The following is an 18,291-nucleotide window of genomic DNA, read 5'->3' as shown; positions in this document are numbered from 1 at the left end:
TAACTATACATCTGCATAAATATGAATAATATTAAAGAGACAAAATTGATTTAAAAACACACTAGTTTTATTTGATGAAATCCCCACACAGTAAATTATAGAGTGTAGCATTTCCAGGAATCAGAGCAAAGAACAGTATTTCCACATCTTTACATACTACACATACAGAAACCCACCATTTACACACCACATCCACATCCTCTGGAGGAAACACAAACAAACAAGTGCACTGTCACTAATTTAGAGTTCAGAAATATTTGAGTGATACTACAAATCAAGTAGTGTTTAAAATTCACTGTATCAAGGAAAAACCCATTTAAAACCACAAGGTAAACTATAAACTATTAACAGTGCAAATTGTCTTGACAGGCTTATGTCCATCTACACTTTTCTCTTCTGCTCTACGGCCTGTTGAATAATATTGCACACACACATTTATTATACACACCTGCAGAGCCGAACACTTGCTGACATGCTACAGATTTTTTTTAAGTGCTAGCTTGGAATTAGATTGACAGCCAGCAAAATATTTGGTTCTAAATTCTTTACTGAAAAGCAGTTGAGATTACAAGCCTTTTCACAGGTTTCTGGAACTACATACAACTGTGCTGTGACAAACCAATAGAAGGAAACCACCTTAAAAACGAAAGACATTCAGCTGTTTGTTCTGCAATTATCATGAATACATTCTGTGATGGAAATAAAGCCCCTAAACCTGCTCTGCCAATTCAGAAATGCACAGACAGAGATGTTGAAACAGTTTTAAAATACAGGAATCAGAGCTCTGGTCTGTGAGGACTGGAGTGAAAATAATCAGCAGCAACACATGCAAGACAAAATATGCACAGTTACAGAAATCCAATATTTCATTTTGAGACATTTCTGTCCAGCTAAATGTAAGAACATGAATTTATTAAGTGTTTTTTAGCCAAAACAAAAACGCATTATGTGCTTCATATGCTATAACCAAAACCTTTAAACTGACTTATTGACCCAACACCACAAAAGAAGAGGAATAAAAGGTTGTTCGTACCATTCCAAAAACACTCCCTTGACAAAGGCAGCTGAACAGGGTAACAGTAATTTCCATCAATAGTGATGCACATCTCTTTCAAGTCCACAAGCAAACACCAACTAATAACTTGAACATTTAACATGTACTTTATTTCACTAAAATAATATACTCTGGATTAATATGTACATGGAAGTTAAAATCAAATATTTTGAAAGATCAGCTTATTTGACATTTAAAGAGAAGGCGGATATATTGAACTGACTGTTACGGACAAAAGCTGCAAATCAAACCAAACTTGTTTCTGTGGGTAGGTAAAGTAGTTAAGGTTTTCCAGGTCTGACAGATAGAGGTAGGTAGCATTGGGCCCCAGTCAGGGCCAGAAACCTGAGAAAACACATACACACACCAGTTACCCTAACCCTCCAGAAATCAAAATATACATGAATGTACAAACAAACCCATTTGCAGGCACATATACAATACACGTCTATAAAAAAAACCAAGTGTGTTTGCCCAGTGAACAGTCTATCCTGTGCTCTCTTAGACTTAAAATGTCTGAGCTGCTTTAATCAAAGCCAATCAACCACTTAGGTGTGCCAAACTCACCAGCAAGATGCTAATATGCTACACATCATGTGTCTGCACTGCAAGTAAACTGTGGTCTTGATAGCAAAGGTACTGAACAACTGTATGTGAACTGTGTTTTGTGATAGCACTTTTTGTAAAACCTGAATTACTGTGGTCTTTTTTTTGTAACAGTTTAAAGGCTGTGAGGCCACAAAGCTGTGTGTTGCACTTAAGTCAGCACCAGAACCAAAAAGCTTTGGCTATTATTAGTGACTTTGCAGCTGTAAAAGTAATGTTAACTACAAGTACATGATATTCTGGTACCTGCTAGTTTTATGATATCAAAAGTCACATTCAGTGTAACAGATGTGAGAGTGCAAACAGTGAGAGGCTTTTAAATCCAAGGTGAACGCTTGAGAGAGTGACAGTCAGTGTGAAACAAAACAATCACGCCAATGATGCCAACTAGGTAGTGATTTAAATGTGATGATTGTAAAGGTTATCATGTGCGAGGCTTCATTCATCATATTGTGCAAAAAGAGCTGAACATAACTGTGACAAGGAGAAAAAGTAGTGTTTTCTGTGACAAATCCAAGAGTAAATAGATAAACAACAAGTCAGAAGAGTACCATTCGCTGTTTTAAGTTTTACACCAGTGTCTGTGATCAAACTATGCCTACAGTAAAAACTCACATACAGTATTTATGCTGATAATCATTTCCATAATGCTTGTGCAGTGACACCAATATCTGCTTGCTAGCAAACTAAGTGACCCTTTCTAAAGAAAAAAAAAAAAGGCACAAAGGCACTAGCTTCAAAGTCGCTACAAGGCTCTTTCAGGTCCACTAAGATTACTTCTAAACATATGGTGCTACGGTTAGACAAATAGTTACAGAAAAGAGCCAAAGAAACAAAGATCAACATTACTTAACAGACACAAAGTAATCTATAAACATAAACCTGGCAAAAGAGGAAGCACAAGTGTAAGCTCGAAGGCGTTTCTTGTTAAAACAAAGATTTAAAGTGGCTGAAGACTAACTTTGCAGCCAATTCCACCACACTAACAGCTGATCATAGCTGGTAACTAAAAATAGGTAAATAAAGTTAAGAGATACAGAGACTTTGGTATGTAGAGAAGACCTTTCACATTTATACTGATATACAGTGTCATCGTTTATGTGTGGGTCATACATTATACATGCCAAGTCTAAATAGGCCAGTCTCTGGCAGAGATCCCATTTTCGCATTTAGGACCAAAGGCCCTGATCTCATCTGCCTCATCTGACCTTCAGAAAAATGGTTTGGGATTGTATTCCATCACCCTGTCAATAAAACCTCCTCTTTCTAGAATATGCCAAACATTAAATAGATCCAGGTCCTAATGCATCATCATACTCCATCCCTCCTCAGAAGGTCAGTCTCTTCGCAGTGATGAACTCCTCCAGTTGAACCTTGCCGCTGCCCATGAGACCGAAGGCTGGATACATTGTTCCCGAACAGTCCACCTGCCTCTCATAAAGGCACCTCATGGTGTCGGCATCATAAAAATACACCCGGCATGCATCATAATCAAGGCATACCCCCAAGCGCTGTGGCATAGGAAGCATGCGGTTGCCAGGGTCACTGGATGATGCGTTTGCTGTGGAAACAGAGGAAGATGAGGAGGCCTTGGGGATGAAGAGTTTGCCCATGCCCAGGGTGAGGAGGGTGAAGGGCTGGGAGAGCTCATAGCATGTGTCTTCACTGCCGCTGTCATGCCCACTATCATGGTCATACCTGTTGAATGAAGGAGGAGACAAGGGGGATAGATGGGCAAAGAGGATTAAACATTTCATCAAAATGGTTACAAATTTATACCAAAGCCAGAGTCATAATCATGTGTAAAAACAGACAGCAGAGTGATAATCTGCCCCATTTCATTCCTGAGTATGTAAAGAACGGGTTCTGGCCAACATTGTTCATTAAGGCTACAACTAATGATTATTTTTGTTATCAATTTATCTGCTGATCATTTCCTCAATTAACTGTTTCATCGATAAAATAACAGAAAAATCACATCACATTTTCCCAGAGCCTAAGATGATGTCTTCAAATATGTTGTCTGACCAACAGTCCAAAACACACAAATACATTCAATGTACAAATCAAAGAAAGACAAAGAGAACTCAACAAATATTAATATTCAAATGTTAAGGTTTTAAACTGAATTCTACACAATGAACCAGTTGTCGCAAATTGATACTGATTTGTTTTCTGTCAATTAACTTATTGCTGATCATTTCATCCCCATTGTAAAATTTGAGAGATCTACACAGATGTGGGAATTTGGACACATTATGGTCATGTTAACTTTTATATAAATACTCAACCTTCTAACGAGTGGTTGAATGCTGCCTGACATTTTTCACCTTGTATGCATTTTACCATAGAATTAAAATGTATTTGCGTAAATAATGTGCTCCTTTACATGTTTTTACATGAGCTGGTCTAGTGAGAAAGGCAGGCTTTGTCTGTGAGTAAGCTCTTAACCAGTTTATGCTGGTTCTCTTACATCACAGGATTAGGTGTGACTCAAACACACTTATCACTGTAATGAGATTGTTTGTGTCCATGTGTGCTGCAGTCAGGTATGTAAAAGTTAAAAAACAAAAGACTTTGTACATTTTGGTTTCAGTTTCTCAAAATGTCTTGATTATGGACAAACTATAAATGATAACCATGTGTTATTGACGCCTTCTTGGACTTACCTTGGGCTGCTGGTATCTCTGGGATTGTGAAACCATTCAAGCAGCTTGGAATCAGAAGCCACACCAACTTTAACCATGTAGGAGTATGGCTCCACCTTGAAGGCCCAATAGTGTCTGCGAAATAAACAGAGCAATTCATTTTTTACTTCCGGTTTAATTGGAAATTATAATAATGCCCCATCATTGCCTACTGAAAGACAAAGTTCTGAAATCTGAATTCCTGAATGATTCGTGAATGTTGCTCTTTCTGCATGGAGGCTGATAAAGATGGAACAGAAATGACAATTTAATATACCTACCACCTTGTGCTCAAATATAAAGTTTAATCTCTGGACTCTTGAATATTTTATATTCTCATTTATTCAAATGAGCAAGGTAGGCTCCCACATTGTGTGTTCCACTGCTTGTTTTTTGTCGTTTTTTTACTTGATTTAACTATAAATGGCTAATGTGCGCACAGCTCATTTCTTTTTTCGCCCTCTTTCGAGAAAATCATATATTAAGGCTTACTTTGCAACAGTAGTTTGTGTCCAGCAGCGTGCTTTATTTGCTAAATAATAGTTTCTTTGTCCCAGTGTTGTCTGTTTTTGGCATACCTTCCCTGAGAGATGCCCGTGTCCCCAATTATGTAGTCTAGTCCAATATAGCTGCCCGTCTGCACACGTTCTGCTGCAAGGAGGAAGCCCATGCCTGCTACGCTCTCCACGGTGTCCCGTTGCTTGTTTAGAATGAGCCGCTCTGTACTGAAGCCACACTTATCACTGAACAGGAAACCAAAAGCTGGATGTGAAGAGATGGAGGCAAATGAGCCAGGGGATAAACAAACGGGAGAGAAGACACAGGAAAGGTGGACAAAGGAAGACGGGGTTGGAGGAGAGGACAGAAAGATAAAGAAAAATCCAGAAAGAGGAGACAAGTTAAGATAAATCATTTTGTCGAACACATACACAAAAATCCAATGGTTTATTCCCTCCATTTCAAGTTTGACAAGGAGTAGGCACAAAGGCTGACACAAGAGGGCGCTATAGCACAATCTTAAAAAGACCTACTTACTATCATCATTGCACCATGAAGAATAACAGCATAATGAAACTCAATCCTCACTTATGTGTAGCTGCCATTTATATTTCTCATCTGGATGCAATTTAAACACATTCTATAAATAGTTTATAGGTCAAAGGCCATGATTACCATAATCCAAGATGCATGAAGGCTGACATGATTATGCCTGTTCACTCAACCATCCCATGAAATCTGAGGTCTATACTAGGAAAGAATGGTTAATTTGCATGCGTCTAGGGAAGTCCTTATACTAACTAGGGCATGATAATGATAATAGTATAAGCCTGCCTAAAGGGTGAACAGCCACTAATGGTGCAGCTTTATGTGTAGTTATGTAGCCGGGATGCAGTGATACTGACAGCCATCATGTCGGGCAAGACTGGAATCCTCACATGTAATGCAATGCCATGTCAGACACATAAGTAAACTGGCTTAATTTTATGCATTTTTGGCACATGCAAGCTTCTCTAATGATGAAATTTGGACTCAATTGTTGTTGTTGACACCAGTTTTGTCATCAAAAATAACAGACCAGCTGAGCCAATCCACATCCATGCTGCAAAAGAACCTGTGACATTTGCTTAGTACTGTAATTTGATGTTACCTGTCATTTTATGAAAATAAAATAAAAATGGTGGCAAACACATTTGATGCAGCATTCATTTAGTCCGAAAGAAACTATGTTTAAAATTTTACATGCAGTTAAGCAGACCTTGATATTTACTGAAGGGAACTTTTAACAGCAGGTTAGTGTTGACTTTTCAGCACCTGGGACAGAAAACTATCTGAACTACAACAAAACCTAATTTTAAGCATGGGACGTCAGAAGAAGCCTTTTGTTGACTAAAGCCTGTGTCCCCTCATATGCATCATGAGTAATAGGGTGCGTGTGTGTAAGCACAAGCATGCATGTTCTGTCGTCCGAGTTTCACCCCGGCCTGAAATTCCACCTCATTACTGACGCACAGTGAATCCGTCTGCTCAGTCTTACATGAACGAGAGAGCACAGGAATGTGGAAGCTCCAATCACAACACAAATGATGAGGACACAAATCAAAGCACAGCTGTATCAGATCAGAGAGATTTGTTACGGAAGGGGAAAATGTACTCTGAAAATATTCTAATTGTTGGAAAGTGACACTACTACAAAAAACAACTCTGCCAAGATTTTTTACACCTAGAGTGGGCAGGTATGTGCACAAGCGGTCCAAAATGAAGAGACTGTAATGATTGCTAGGCAGAATAAAAATCAAAGTGATACAGTCCCCTACTGGGAGAATATGATTCAAATTCAAGTTCAGCAGATGGTTGGGGATGATGATCGTTTTTAATGAATTCCACCTTGCGTCTGTCAGGCAAGCCTAAAATGCCAGCAACAGATGCAACTGCAGGTCTCTTCGTCCAAGCTGTCATACTGTCCCCACCCCCACACACTCAAACAAAAGCTATATTGGTTTCAGCCATCTGAAACAAAAGCCATTACCATGGTGATAAACTAAAACACCATTGTGCTTCATAACCTTGAACATGCTGGCTGCAAGAGACTTCAAAATTTAAAAACAGCAAGGCATCTGCCAGCTGATAATCTTCCTAAAAATCAAGCCCAGTGCAAAACACACACATGCTCAGGGAAGTAAAAAGGGACAGAGGAGCTTAGCTGTGGCCTTTGCCAAAAGAGGCCCAATAACAGGGACTGGTTCTTCGACAGTCCGGAGCTTAATCCCGAGCATAATTAACATTTTGTGGATTAAGTAATGCACTTGGCACAGATCACATCACAGATTGTAATGATTGAGCTTAAAAATAATTACAGTCATCAAGTTTATCGCAACCTTTTTTTTTTTTTTTTTTTTTTTTTTTTTAAAATCATTCAACATTTTGTCTTCAAGACCTCAGCTTCTTCTCAACATCTTCAGACTGCCTGAATCCCTCTCTTCCTTTATATCTACACCCAACTAAAGACTCCAAAAGGACAGACAAAGAACACACACCACCCATGGCAGAAGAAGGGGAACAGAGATATGCAAAAAACATTCAACTATAGGGAAAACTTCACCACGCCACTCTTGCTTACCAGGTGCAGGTGGTGTGTGGAAGGTGACCTCAGGGCTGTAGGGGCTGAACATAGAGTTCCTGCAGCTTCGAACCCTGAAGGAGTACAGGCTGTCAGGCTCCAAGTCACACACTACAGTGCTGGGTCCATACACCCTGTCTGTAGCTCTCCAGACCCCACTGTCCTCACCGTCCTCCTGGGATGGGGACTGGCCCGGGCCCCTGAGTCTGGGGGGAAAAAAAAAAAAAAAAAAAAAAGAGTTTAATTAATTTCAGTTTTTCCAAATAGCTTATCTGTTCATCTTGCTGTTATTTCTTTGTATGTTTGCACCCACCTGCGGTACTCAACCACGTGGTGATCTGTTGGTAGGTGATCATCAGACAGCCTCCAGCAAATTGAGGCCTCATTATAGACTCTGCTATGGGACAGGTCAATGAGAGGAGGGTCTGGAACTGCATGAAGAGAACCAAATGGAGATAACCAGTTAGTAGAATGTAAATCAGAGAATCAAGACTCAACATAGAGATCCTTTAGTGAATTGAATGGAGTAATCAAGTAGATTTTTTTTCAGTGTGTGACAAAGAAGGGGTCCCAAATATCATTGTGTGTGTGTGTGTGATATACACACACACGCCAAAATTGAGAAATGAAATACTTTCTTATCCAGGCTGTAAAACACACTGCACATGACAGAGGTTAATACTGAAACACTCATTTGTGGTGATTAGCAAGATGTAGCAGACCTTATGCATAAAGGGAAAGACTACTGTGAACACAGGGGAATTCAAGTAAAATGTCTTAATCATGCTAAGTACAGTACTTCAGCTCAATAACTTCAGCTTAAGCAAATGAGGCAGTGTAAGTGCAGCAAAGATTAGGTTTGTCAGGATCTGGACTATCCACTCAGGACAATGGACAAAACTGTTACATAATGGAGCCTGTTAAGAGGTTTTCACACAGACTCAGTGTCAGGAAATGCACTTTGTAAAGCACCCCCACCAACACCACCATCTCTCTTCCAATTTCCCGTTCTTTCATTCTACTTTCTCGATTTATTGTCTTTTTTTTCCTTCTACTGGTGGTTGCAAGGATTTCCTACAAAGCATCAATCTGTCTATCTCTGACTTTACATTCATCTTCATACTCACCAACTTCCCATCCGTCCTCTCACTTATGTCAGCTACATCCATTGTGTAAGGATTTCCTTACCTTATCATTTACAGTTGCCCTCCCTCCTTTGTAATAAAGCCCTGTCTAGTTCTCTACCCTTCCCATTTTCTTCATCGTTTGACTTTTTTTCCACTTCTAAAAGCTCTCTTCCTGTACAGATGGATCCCCTCTCTGACCAGTGTCACCACTGCTGCTGAGCTTTCTCAAAAGACACTTGGCTAATCCTCAGTCTCCAAAGTCTGTTTCTTGTGGGCACAGCTGTCCTTCACGAAGCTTGTGTCCTTTTATAACCCAGTACATTTTCACATACAATTACCTGCCAATCTGATTACATACTGTAATGTGCAAATGGAGAGTACTTTATTAGATAATGCAGGATTAAAATTGGTAACCTTTCTTGTTTCTGTTGCCATGCTCAAACATTGCAAAAAGCTAAAAAGGCACCCTAAAAATCAAATAAGAATACAACTGCAAAGGAGAATGGATGGAAAATCCTCTTCTGTGTCAACTCTAGCTCCAACTTCTCATTTTCATCTGTTGACCACTGGGAACTGCCTCTTACAAAATAAACTAAATTTCCTGAGTCAAGACACTCAAGACTTTAACTCCTATCTTAACCCCTGCAAAAACAGAATTATGCCTCATCCTCATGTCAGATGAGTAGTAAAGCAAGGAACATAATGAGTTACCACTCAAGTGTAAATCACATACAAATGACAAATAAGATACATGTTTTGTATTATGTCTTATGAATAATGTCTTTTTTTCCACCTGTTTCCAACAGATGGACCAAGAGGCAAGGACCAAACAGGGCCGTCAGCCATCCAGCACAGCAGGCTGTAGTCCCCAGAGTTCAGCAAAAAACAGCACTATTGATCACATATAGCACAGGCTGCTGCCAGGCAGACAGCACCAAGGCCAAGTTACACTGCAGGGAGCTGCTTTCTCTTGTGTCCATTTTCATTCCACTGCTCCCTCTGCAAATGTGAGAGAACTGGACTTTAAACTTGTTATTTTCTTACAATCTGTTCAAATAAACTGTATCCTGTGCTGTGATATCTCTAAGACACACTCTTCTCAGCCTGACATTTTCAAGGAAACCTGAGTTTGAAATGGACCACAAATGGGCATTTAGACTTGACAGAACAGCCTTTCAAAGCCTCTTGAGAAGAAGAGCATGGGGTCAAAAGCTGCAGTAAGGGCACAGCTGGGTTACGTGGGCGAGCACAAACACGCCGTTATCCAAAAGAGGAAGGGATGACTCAAGAAAACATGGACAAGCAGAGCAAAATCCAACACTTACAACATTATACATCAACAAGACAGCTGGCAGTCACATTCAAGACTTGAAAATGGGACATTAAGTGATGTTTTTTATGACACTTGAGCAGAGGACAGCACAAGGACAATAATAGAGGCAGGTTTACAGTCAGTTCAAAAACAAATCAGTCTCAAGTTTTTCAAAACACCATTATTACTGAACATAAATGTGTTTTCAGTTTCCTCTATAATGGATCTATGAAGGTTTAGGGGCATCATTCAGAGACACTGTAGTGGTTCCTCACTGCTGCCAACACTTCAATTAAATTACTGCGGTAGATAAATGCCCTCACTGCTTCTTTTCTCTCTCTAAGCTCGGACTAAGAGCACCATTAAGTCTTGCAGCCCACTTAGATTAAAGACACACATCAATATGACGGCCACCCAACTGCCGCATGCAGCACTTTCCCAAAAAGTGATGCAGCAGTGATTCGTTTAGGGCACCTTTTTATATGAAAAAACGCATTTTCTCCAGTATAGGCTTTATAAAAGAATTAATACCCAAATGAGCCAATTGATGACTAGCCATTTAAAAAAAACCCAAAGAAAAAAATAATTTGAGGATTGGGAGATGCAGATTTATTTCTATTTCAAATCCTTATGTAGTAAAACTGTTCGTCTGCACTGAATATCTACATTATTTCTGTCTCATATAGAGTTTACGTCTCAAAGTGTTTATGACACAAATCAACTCCACAAGAGAATGATGTATACATAACAATTCAACAACAACAACAACGACGAGATTTTCTAGTTTTTCCAGGTTAAATTTTTAAGTCTAAAGTCTAAACTCTGTTCACTTAATCAAACTTAATATTGTATTGGTTTGTATTTCATCACAGATAGTGAAGTCAGATCAGTTTCTTCCAATGTGGATGTTGTAAACAGTTCAAAGTCATCTTTACACTGTCTGCTGTGGTAATACTATAGTTCACTGCCTTGTGTTTAATGTGACTCGTTTCTGCTTTATTACATCTTACTGCTGCTTTTTTCACAGTGTCCAATGAATATTGATGATTTGATGACAATTTTGCCAGAAAGATCTTTCTGACACTTTCTATCCATTAACAAGTGTCTAATGTCCGTGAGCACAGTAGTCTAAAGTGGTTATTTATCAAACCATCGACTCCACTGTAATTTGATAATTATCCAACTATACAGAAAGTGCAAAGCCAACTGCAGCCTCCGAGATGAATCTCACATCAGTGATTTTAAACAAACTAACAGGGGCTCTCCAGTGTTGCCACAAAGGCCCACAGCCACAAACTAGTGCTACTTCCAGCTTTGTTTGTCACCAACGGCCACTGGAATAACTGTCAGTTGTTTAGATGCATCCACTGGAGGGATAATGGCTCTGCACCAAGAGAGGCCTCAGGTTTGTCTACAATGTCAGCAACATTTAATCCCTCACTAATATGACATTTTTTGAAGGCTGAGGTCTGGAAGCACAGCTGCCACTCAAAACTTAACACTTTGCTAAGTGTCGACAATAACCGGCTCGTCATTTTTTAGGATGCCCCAAACCTCAAACACCAGTCATCTGTTATCAACTTACGATGACTGAATGTGTCACAACTTACTGTCTCTATCTGCAACAATGATATTCAATACTGCTCTCCCTCCAAGTCACTGACACATATAATGTTGTCACATTAGAACAAGCCACACTGAAGGTATATGAAACAAGCCTCAGTCACATGCAGCCAGATGTCACCAACCATCACTCAACCGAAACAAGTCTGTTCTGATCTCCAATCATCTCATACCTAAGGTATGAATGTTAGTACAGTGGATCCAATATAAACGTTGTTCTCTGTTAATGTTAATGCAATAATGGACTATTAGACGAAGCATAACTGCAGTATAGTGCAATTCTCCAGCTTTAGTTAACTATATAAACTGAATTCTAGATATGCTAGCAAACAGCTTAATCTGAATGACTAAATTTTGACCATATTTTGCAATGTGCACATCAATCCAGCTGCCTTATGAGTCATGCGAATGACTATCACCTTCTAAGGTGCTGATGTTGCATGTTGTTGATGCCATCTTTCAGTGACGCTCTGTGATTATTTACACTTCCTTATTTAGACAATTTTGCAACCTGCCCGATTATCTGCGGACTTTTAACTTTTGCCTGTGGAAACTTTTAAATGATTATTTTTTGTTGTGTCTGATAACATTTCTAAACCTAACAAGTAGCTCAGTCTTTTATAGCTTATTGAGATATTTATCTTTATTCTCAAAATAAGTTAAATTTCAAAATTATAATCAAAATAATCAGGATTAAATTTATAGAAGTAAAATCAGCAGTTTACAAAAGAAATGGTCAAACTGTCATTGGACACATGAATGTTCCTGTTGCTCAGTAACAACTTGGTTTTTTGCTTCACAGTCTCACAAACCTGAGTAAATCTAAAATAATGTGGAATTATACCTCTAGCTATCCATTTTAAAGGCCCTGTACAAGGATATCAAAAAAGTGTGTATCCTTTCATCCCTGGGAAACTTCTACCTGAGCAGTCCTTTACACAACGAGCTTTTGTTAATCAGCAGACCAGAACAAAGCTTCACAGAGGAGTAAAGTCTGCTTTGACTATATCCAGGGTTCTACCTGTTTATCCAATTTAGCTACCCACAGATGATCTCTGACCTTTTAGCACAGTACACTTCACAGAGTTGTGCGTGCGATGGACAGAGGATGATAAACTGCTTATTGTGGTGCTTTTGTCACATTTTAAAGAACAAACTTATTTGTTGAACTAACTTCTGACATGGCTAGGCTCTACATAATTCAGCCATGTTTTTCCATGGTCTAGTAGACACAATAACAACACTGCCTTCATCTTGATGAATAGAAGCAGAAAACATTATCATATTTTCCAGACATCAACGCAGTAGCTTGTTCTTTAAGAATTCTTCAGAAAGACATTATATGTGGAAACAAATCAGTGGTAGAATATTTGAGCACAAACTTGCTTATGGTAAAATCTGATGCAAGAGCGTTCCTGGGAAAGCGAAAGCATGGAGCATGAAAATAATAGTGAGCAAAAGAAAATGTTCATTTCTATCTCGCACCATTTAACAGATAAAATTTGTTATACCTCCACCAAAGCACATCTCTTTTAACAGTGTTTCCTCTCTGGATGTGTCCAGCACAAACTCATCAAAGCAGGGGTCAGCTGCAGGGTGGAAGGTCCTCAGAGAGTCTGTGGCCTTCTGGATCCTGAAAACACACAAGGCAGGCATAACATGATGAAATCACTGCCACTGGAGGCTGATTTTGAGTAACTTTAACTTTTGTAAGTTCACTGTACCAAGGACACAAAACAGACCTCTATTCACTGCAGGAGGACTTTTCCTCTCAATAGATAAGGCATCTTCCATCATAATTTTAAATCGTCAGTTGTATCTATATTTATATTGTCTTTCATAAGTGAAAAGGGGATTAAAAACCAAGTCTTTGTCAACAGGAGGAAACTGAACAGGCCACAGTATCATGCTCCTGAGAGTGAAAAGGTTCCCTGATTATCCAAAGCTGTTAATAGAGATCAAGCTTAGAGCAGAAGACACTCCCAGACATAGTGTTGACTGGACACTGCAGCACAAGTCTTTCCTTAAATGCCCTTGAGTTTGGTAACCTCTGTACACGTGGCTTTGTCTGCTCCTGACACACTCCAGTCCCTCAAACACATAATCAGATTGATGCTCTCAACACTAAAATAAAACTGACCAAATCCCACTTATAAATCCCACTGGACACAGGAAGGTGTTGCTAATAATGTATGTGGCCAACACAACTCATGGTAACAGACTTCAGTCTGTACCTGCGGAGCTTGTTAAATAATCATGTTTATCTTCTGTAATGGATTTATATCAGACAATGAGGACTAAGCTGCTTAATTATTAATTTGACAGTTTACAGTCAGGACTTTTAGTGGGTAAAAGCCATGGATAACCATTACTGTCTGTCTTGGCCCAGCATCCTGCTATTAGGTTGAAGGAGGACAACTTCAAGACTCCAGAGAGAGGCTTAAGTGCACTGTTATTGTTGTTATTTCACTCTACATGATTATGATGCTTAAGTTTTATGTATAAAATTTTGTAGGTAATGTTAAGTCTATTCAATTAATTTTACTATCATGGTCTATTCAATTCTATTTACTTTTTAAATTCATTTTAATGTTATTTTAAATATTTCCTGTTTTTTTTTTGTTTTTTTAATAAATGATCCATCAATATTATAAGTTACTAACTAAGTTTTGTCAAAATGCTTTCTTTGATGCAAGCCATTAGCTGGCAGGAGTCAGGATAGGAGGGATAGGAGTCAGGGGTAACCCTAACCAGTTACTTTTTCCTTTTTCCTTATAATATTGTGATACTGCTTCAATGTTGTTGTTTCTTTGTCTCTAATTGACTAAATTGATGTATTCAGTCAAAAATGTTGTGATAAATGATTATGCCACTATCACCCAGCTGTACCTGACATGCAGCTGCTTTGCAGTCTGTACGAAGCAGGACTGGTCGGTCTCTTTCAGCACCTCCTGGGCATAGCCCACTAGGCCGCTGTTCTCCAGCATGCCTTGGTATTCCTCCACCTGGGAAATATTAAAACAAAAACAAACAATAAGCCATTGCATTTTGTAACTACAGTCATCCTAACAGCATCTTGAGAAAATGGATCTAGGAAAGTTTATAAAAATTAAAAACACACCATAAAAAAGTACTCTCTGTCAGTAGCAAAGAACATGATGAAGTAAAGAATCATACATGTATGTAGAGATACTCAGTGGAAAATACACTCAGTCATGGTTTTTTTAATACCTGGGCCTTGAGATGATTCAAGCGTCTGTTACGAGACTGCTCAATGGACCTCAGCATCTCTGACTTCCTCTCCTGCAGCGTCTCAAACAGACGCTCAAAGTGTTCGTTGGCTTTGCGCTCTGCTAGCTGGCCATTTTCCTTTAAGAAAAAGGAGACAAAGTTTTGATATTAATTTGAGCAAAGCAAATCAATTCTCTTTTCATATTTCCCACCCTAAATAAATATATAGGGTGTAGTATACATAAACACTTCTTCAGAGTGGCCAGTCAAAGCTCATCGTCATTATTTTTACAATTTTAAACTGTGTGATGGATCATGATTGCCTTTGTTTTTCTACTCTTCACAAGACTATTGAGGAAACAGTAACAGTAAAGGTACAGTTTTACTTAATTCAACTATAATCATTCAGCATTACGATAGTATTTAAGCCTTTGTTTGAGTTAAATAAACACAGGTGGAACCTAATAGTTCTAGAGTAGATGTAGGTAATATTATTATTTAATACTTAAGAAGAAGCCTAAAGGATTACCTCACAGTAACACTGGCTTTTCAAACGATTATCCTATTGGACAATCAATGTTCCGATAATGGAAAGTGCATCTAATTTTGGTTAGGCTAGTTACCTCTAGCTTTTAGGACTAGTTTATCAGATGTTTTTTTTTTTTTTCTTGATTAGGGTTACGTTTCACTGCTGCATTATTGCAATATAATAATATCAGTTAAAGATACGTACTTTTCAGTTACAGGAAATTGGTGGAAAAAGTTGGTAAATGAGCTTTAACGCTCTGATGGCACTCCAGTTAACCTTAACTACCTGGAGAGCTGCCATAGCAGTTTGAGTTTTACCAAATGTTCCTGCAAATGTAACATCAAAACAACACATTTTAATGGTATAATAATCTTACATGGTATAAAAGATCAAATATGTAGTTACAGCATTTTGACTTTTTAGGACACCACAGTATAGAGACAACATTTGAACTGACAAAACAAGGAGTATCCCTAACATAACAATCGTCTCAATTAGACAAACACACTATGCTCTTACAAACATGAAAGCATAGGCGTATTTAAACACTATCCATTTAGAACTGCATCAAAGAAAAGGGGGAACAAGCTCACAGGCTGAAACCCAGACATGCATGAGGGAAACTAGTCAGCAAATCCTGTGTTTCCTTGTTTGTGTGGTTTGCATATGGTTTGTTTAGTGACCTTCCTTATTCGTACACAGACATGTAATTGTTCCACTGCTTAACAGACTGGTTTTGAGAATGCTCTATAAATATTTGTATTCTGTAAGAAAAGACCCATGTAGAGAGATTAACACACATGCTTTGTACAACTAACAATGATATTCAAAGGGGAGATAAGAGTTGTGATTTACCATTTTTATAACAGCATTAGGAAAGATTTTAAGAAATGTTGATACAATTAATGTGAATTCTCTTTGAAAGGAAGGAGAGAGGGGAAGTTGAAGATCTGAAAGGATGGGTCTAAAATTAGAAAATGCAAGTGGAAATGAATTAAAACATTTAAATAGAATAAATTTGGTGAATAAAAAAAAAGAATAAGAGGACAATAAATGAAGAAAAAGATTTTGAAAATGAAGTAAAAACTCTGTAGCGCAGTGTAGGAGTGGAGTGGATAAAGGATGTTGGCGTTGCAGCAGCATGAGTCAGCTCTCTCACCTCAGTCTGACTGATGAGCACCTCAAGATCAGTAATCTGAGTCCTGACCTGGTCCTCTTTGCTGATGAGGTAATGGATACTCTTGGCCAGCTTCTCCTGGTGAGAGAATAGATCAGCAGTATTTACAGCAGGTTTCATAAGGTCTTTCAGGCCAGAAACACGTACACATGGACAAAGAGGATATGGCATACAAAATGGTGACTAAAGGGACGTCTGCCCATTACACTGCAAAGCCATATGCAAAACTTCATTAAAATATGTCCTACTGTAAAGTAGGGTGGGATTTTATCAACTTGCAACTTATGTGCTCACATTCCGAAGCTTTAGGTCTGACATGATTCACACCATTTTCGTCTCATCTTACAATATTCATGAGTGCAGCTGCAACCAGAAGTATTCCCTGATGGATGTGAAGTTCTGGACACGTGGAGAGTGTCCTGTGTGACCCTATGACGCAGTATGAGAGCCTGTTTCAGTGGATGATGCACGTCAAACAACATTCACGATAGTATCACGATGATATGACAGTGCTTTGCTGTTTGTCAGAGCAACTGAAACCAAAGTAATTCCTAAATGGCAAAGGTTTCCAGGACTGGTCAGGACATCTGATACACCTTACAACAATTTGAAGATACAGTGCACACAAAATCATGGGGAACAAATGGTCTCATTAAATTTTAAGCACCATAGTGTTTGTGTCAACACAGACCTGCAGATTGAATTACATACAGATTCTGCCTCTACTTGCTGAACTACCAAGCACCAAGTCTAAACTGGCACGCCCATGCCAACAAGATTAAATTACTATTCAACACATGTCACCTAAACCTTTTCTGTCAAAAGGTTTAGTGGGTTTTTGCTTAGTGTTGTTAGAGCAACCAGATAGTCCTAAAACACAATCAAAATGCACATAAGCTAAAGCAAACACTCAGACTGATTGAAATTAATTATACTGATGACCATAAAAATCTGATGACCACATGCAAGGCCAATTAGTTTTAACCCAGTAAGCCAAAAGGGGGTTTCAGTTTCCAACAAAGAGATTTATATCTCCAGTCTAGTCTCTGTGCATGCCAGCACAGGTACAGGTCAGGCATTAATATTACAGCAGTAGATGACAGATTCAGAGAGCAGTCAGCAGCACAACAAAAAACCTGCATCTAAGATTTTGTTAAATAGATTAACGAAGACCCAACACTAATCCCACTGAATGGGAAGATATAACTCTTCAAAAGGCTTTTACTCAGTTTCAGGTTATTAAATGACACTAAACTGAACTTCTGAGGAGCAATCTGCCTAGAGGGGTTCATTCAGTAAACAGTTTGTTGGCAGTTTCAGTGTTAAAACTTGAATAATCTCAAGTAGCAAAGCTTATTTGCTTGGCCATGACTATTTCAGGCCTTAGTTAACAATGGCATTGTATTCAAGCTCAATTTAATCCTTGCTATCATAAACCAGTATTGTGTTAGTTATTACAGATAACAAAGCCAGCACACACAGTAGCCAAACTATCTGTTCTCAAAGTGCAACAGCGTCTGATTGTGGCACCTTGAGGATCTTGTAGGCACTGCTCATGGAGGTGACTTTGTGGTTGGCGTGGGATCCTCCCAGCTTGCAGAGGTGACACACAGGACGTCTGCAGACCTCACAGTACATGTTCACCTTCTCCATCTCGTGCTCCGGACACATGAGCACCTGGGATATTTAACAAAACAAGGAGTTAAATTACACATACACCCACTTAACTGCAGTATTTGACAGCACAGGTTAATGTGTGGTTCTTTTACACATAAGTGATCAAAAACTAGCCTAAGTGAAACAGGAAGATGACCCATACTTTAAAAA

At 38.8% G+C, this 18,291-nt stretch overlaps 1 protein-coding gene across 10 annotated transcripts in view; it reads right to left on the bottom strand.

Annotated features, from left to right (window-relative positions):
* Window positions 1-47: 47 nt before the first annotated feature.
* Window positions 48-18,291, bottom strand: part of trim36 (tripartite motif containing 36) — a 31,546-nt gene continuing 13,302 nt past the window's right edge. For all 10 annotated transcript variants that reach the window (XM_071483164.1, XM_071483157.1, XM_071483159.1 and 7 more), the window contains 10 exons: window positions 17,995-18,141; window positions 16,447-16,542; window positions 14,759-14,896; window positions 14,417-14,532; window positions 13,039-13,160; window positions 7,779-7,896; window positions 7,466-7,671; window positions 4,926-5,109; window positions 4,330-4,443; window positions 48-3,358 (listed from right to left, as the gene is read on the bottom strand). In XM_071483164.1, the coding sequence (XP_071339265.1) occupies window positions 2,989-3,358; window positions 4,330-4,443; window positions 4,926-5,109; window positions 7,466-7,671; window positions 7,779-7,896; window positions 13,039-13,160; window positions 14,417-14,532; window positions 14,759-14,896; window positions 16,447-16,542; window positions 17,995-18,141 (1,611 nt within the window). In that variant the 3' untranslated portion in view covers window positions 48-2,988. The remainder of the gene's footprint in view (window positions 3,359-4,329; window positions 4,444-4,925; window positions 5,110-7,465; window positions 7,672-7,778; window positions 7,897-13,038; window positions 13,161-14,416; window positions 14,533-14,758; window positions 14,897-16,446; window positions 16,543-17,994; window positions 18,142-18,291) is intronic.

This window comes from Trachinotus anak, unplaced genomic scaffold (assembly GCF_046630095.1).
Source record: "Trachinotus anak isolate AG129_WGS33_773 ecotype Australia unplaced genomic scaffold, CSIRO_AGI_Tana_v1 ptg000008l, whole genome shotgun sequence".
Classification (NCBI taxonomy): domain Eukaryota; kingdom Metazoa; phylum Chordata; class Actinopteri; order Carangiformes; family Carangidae; genus Trachinotus; species Trachinotus anak.
This window is presented reverse-complemented; position numbering and strand designations above follow the sequence as displayed.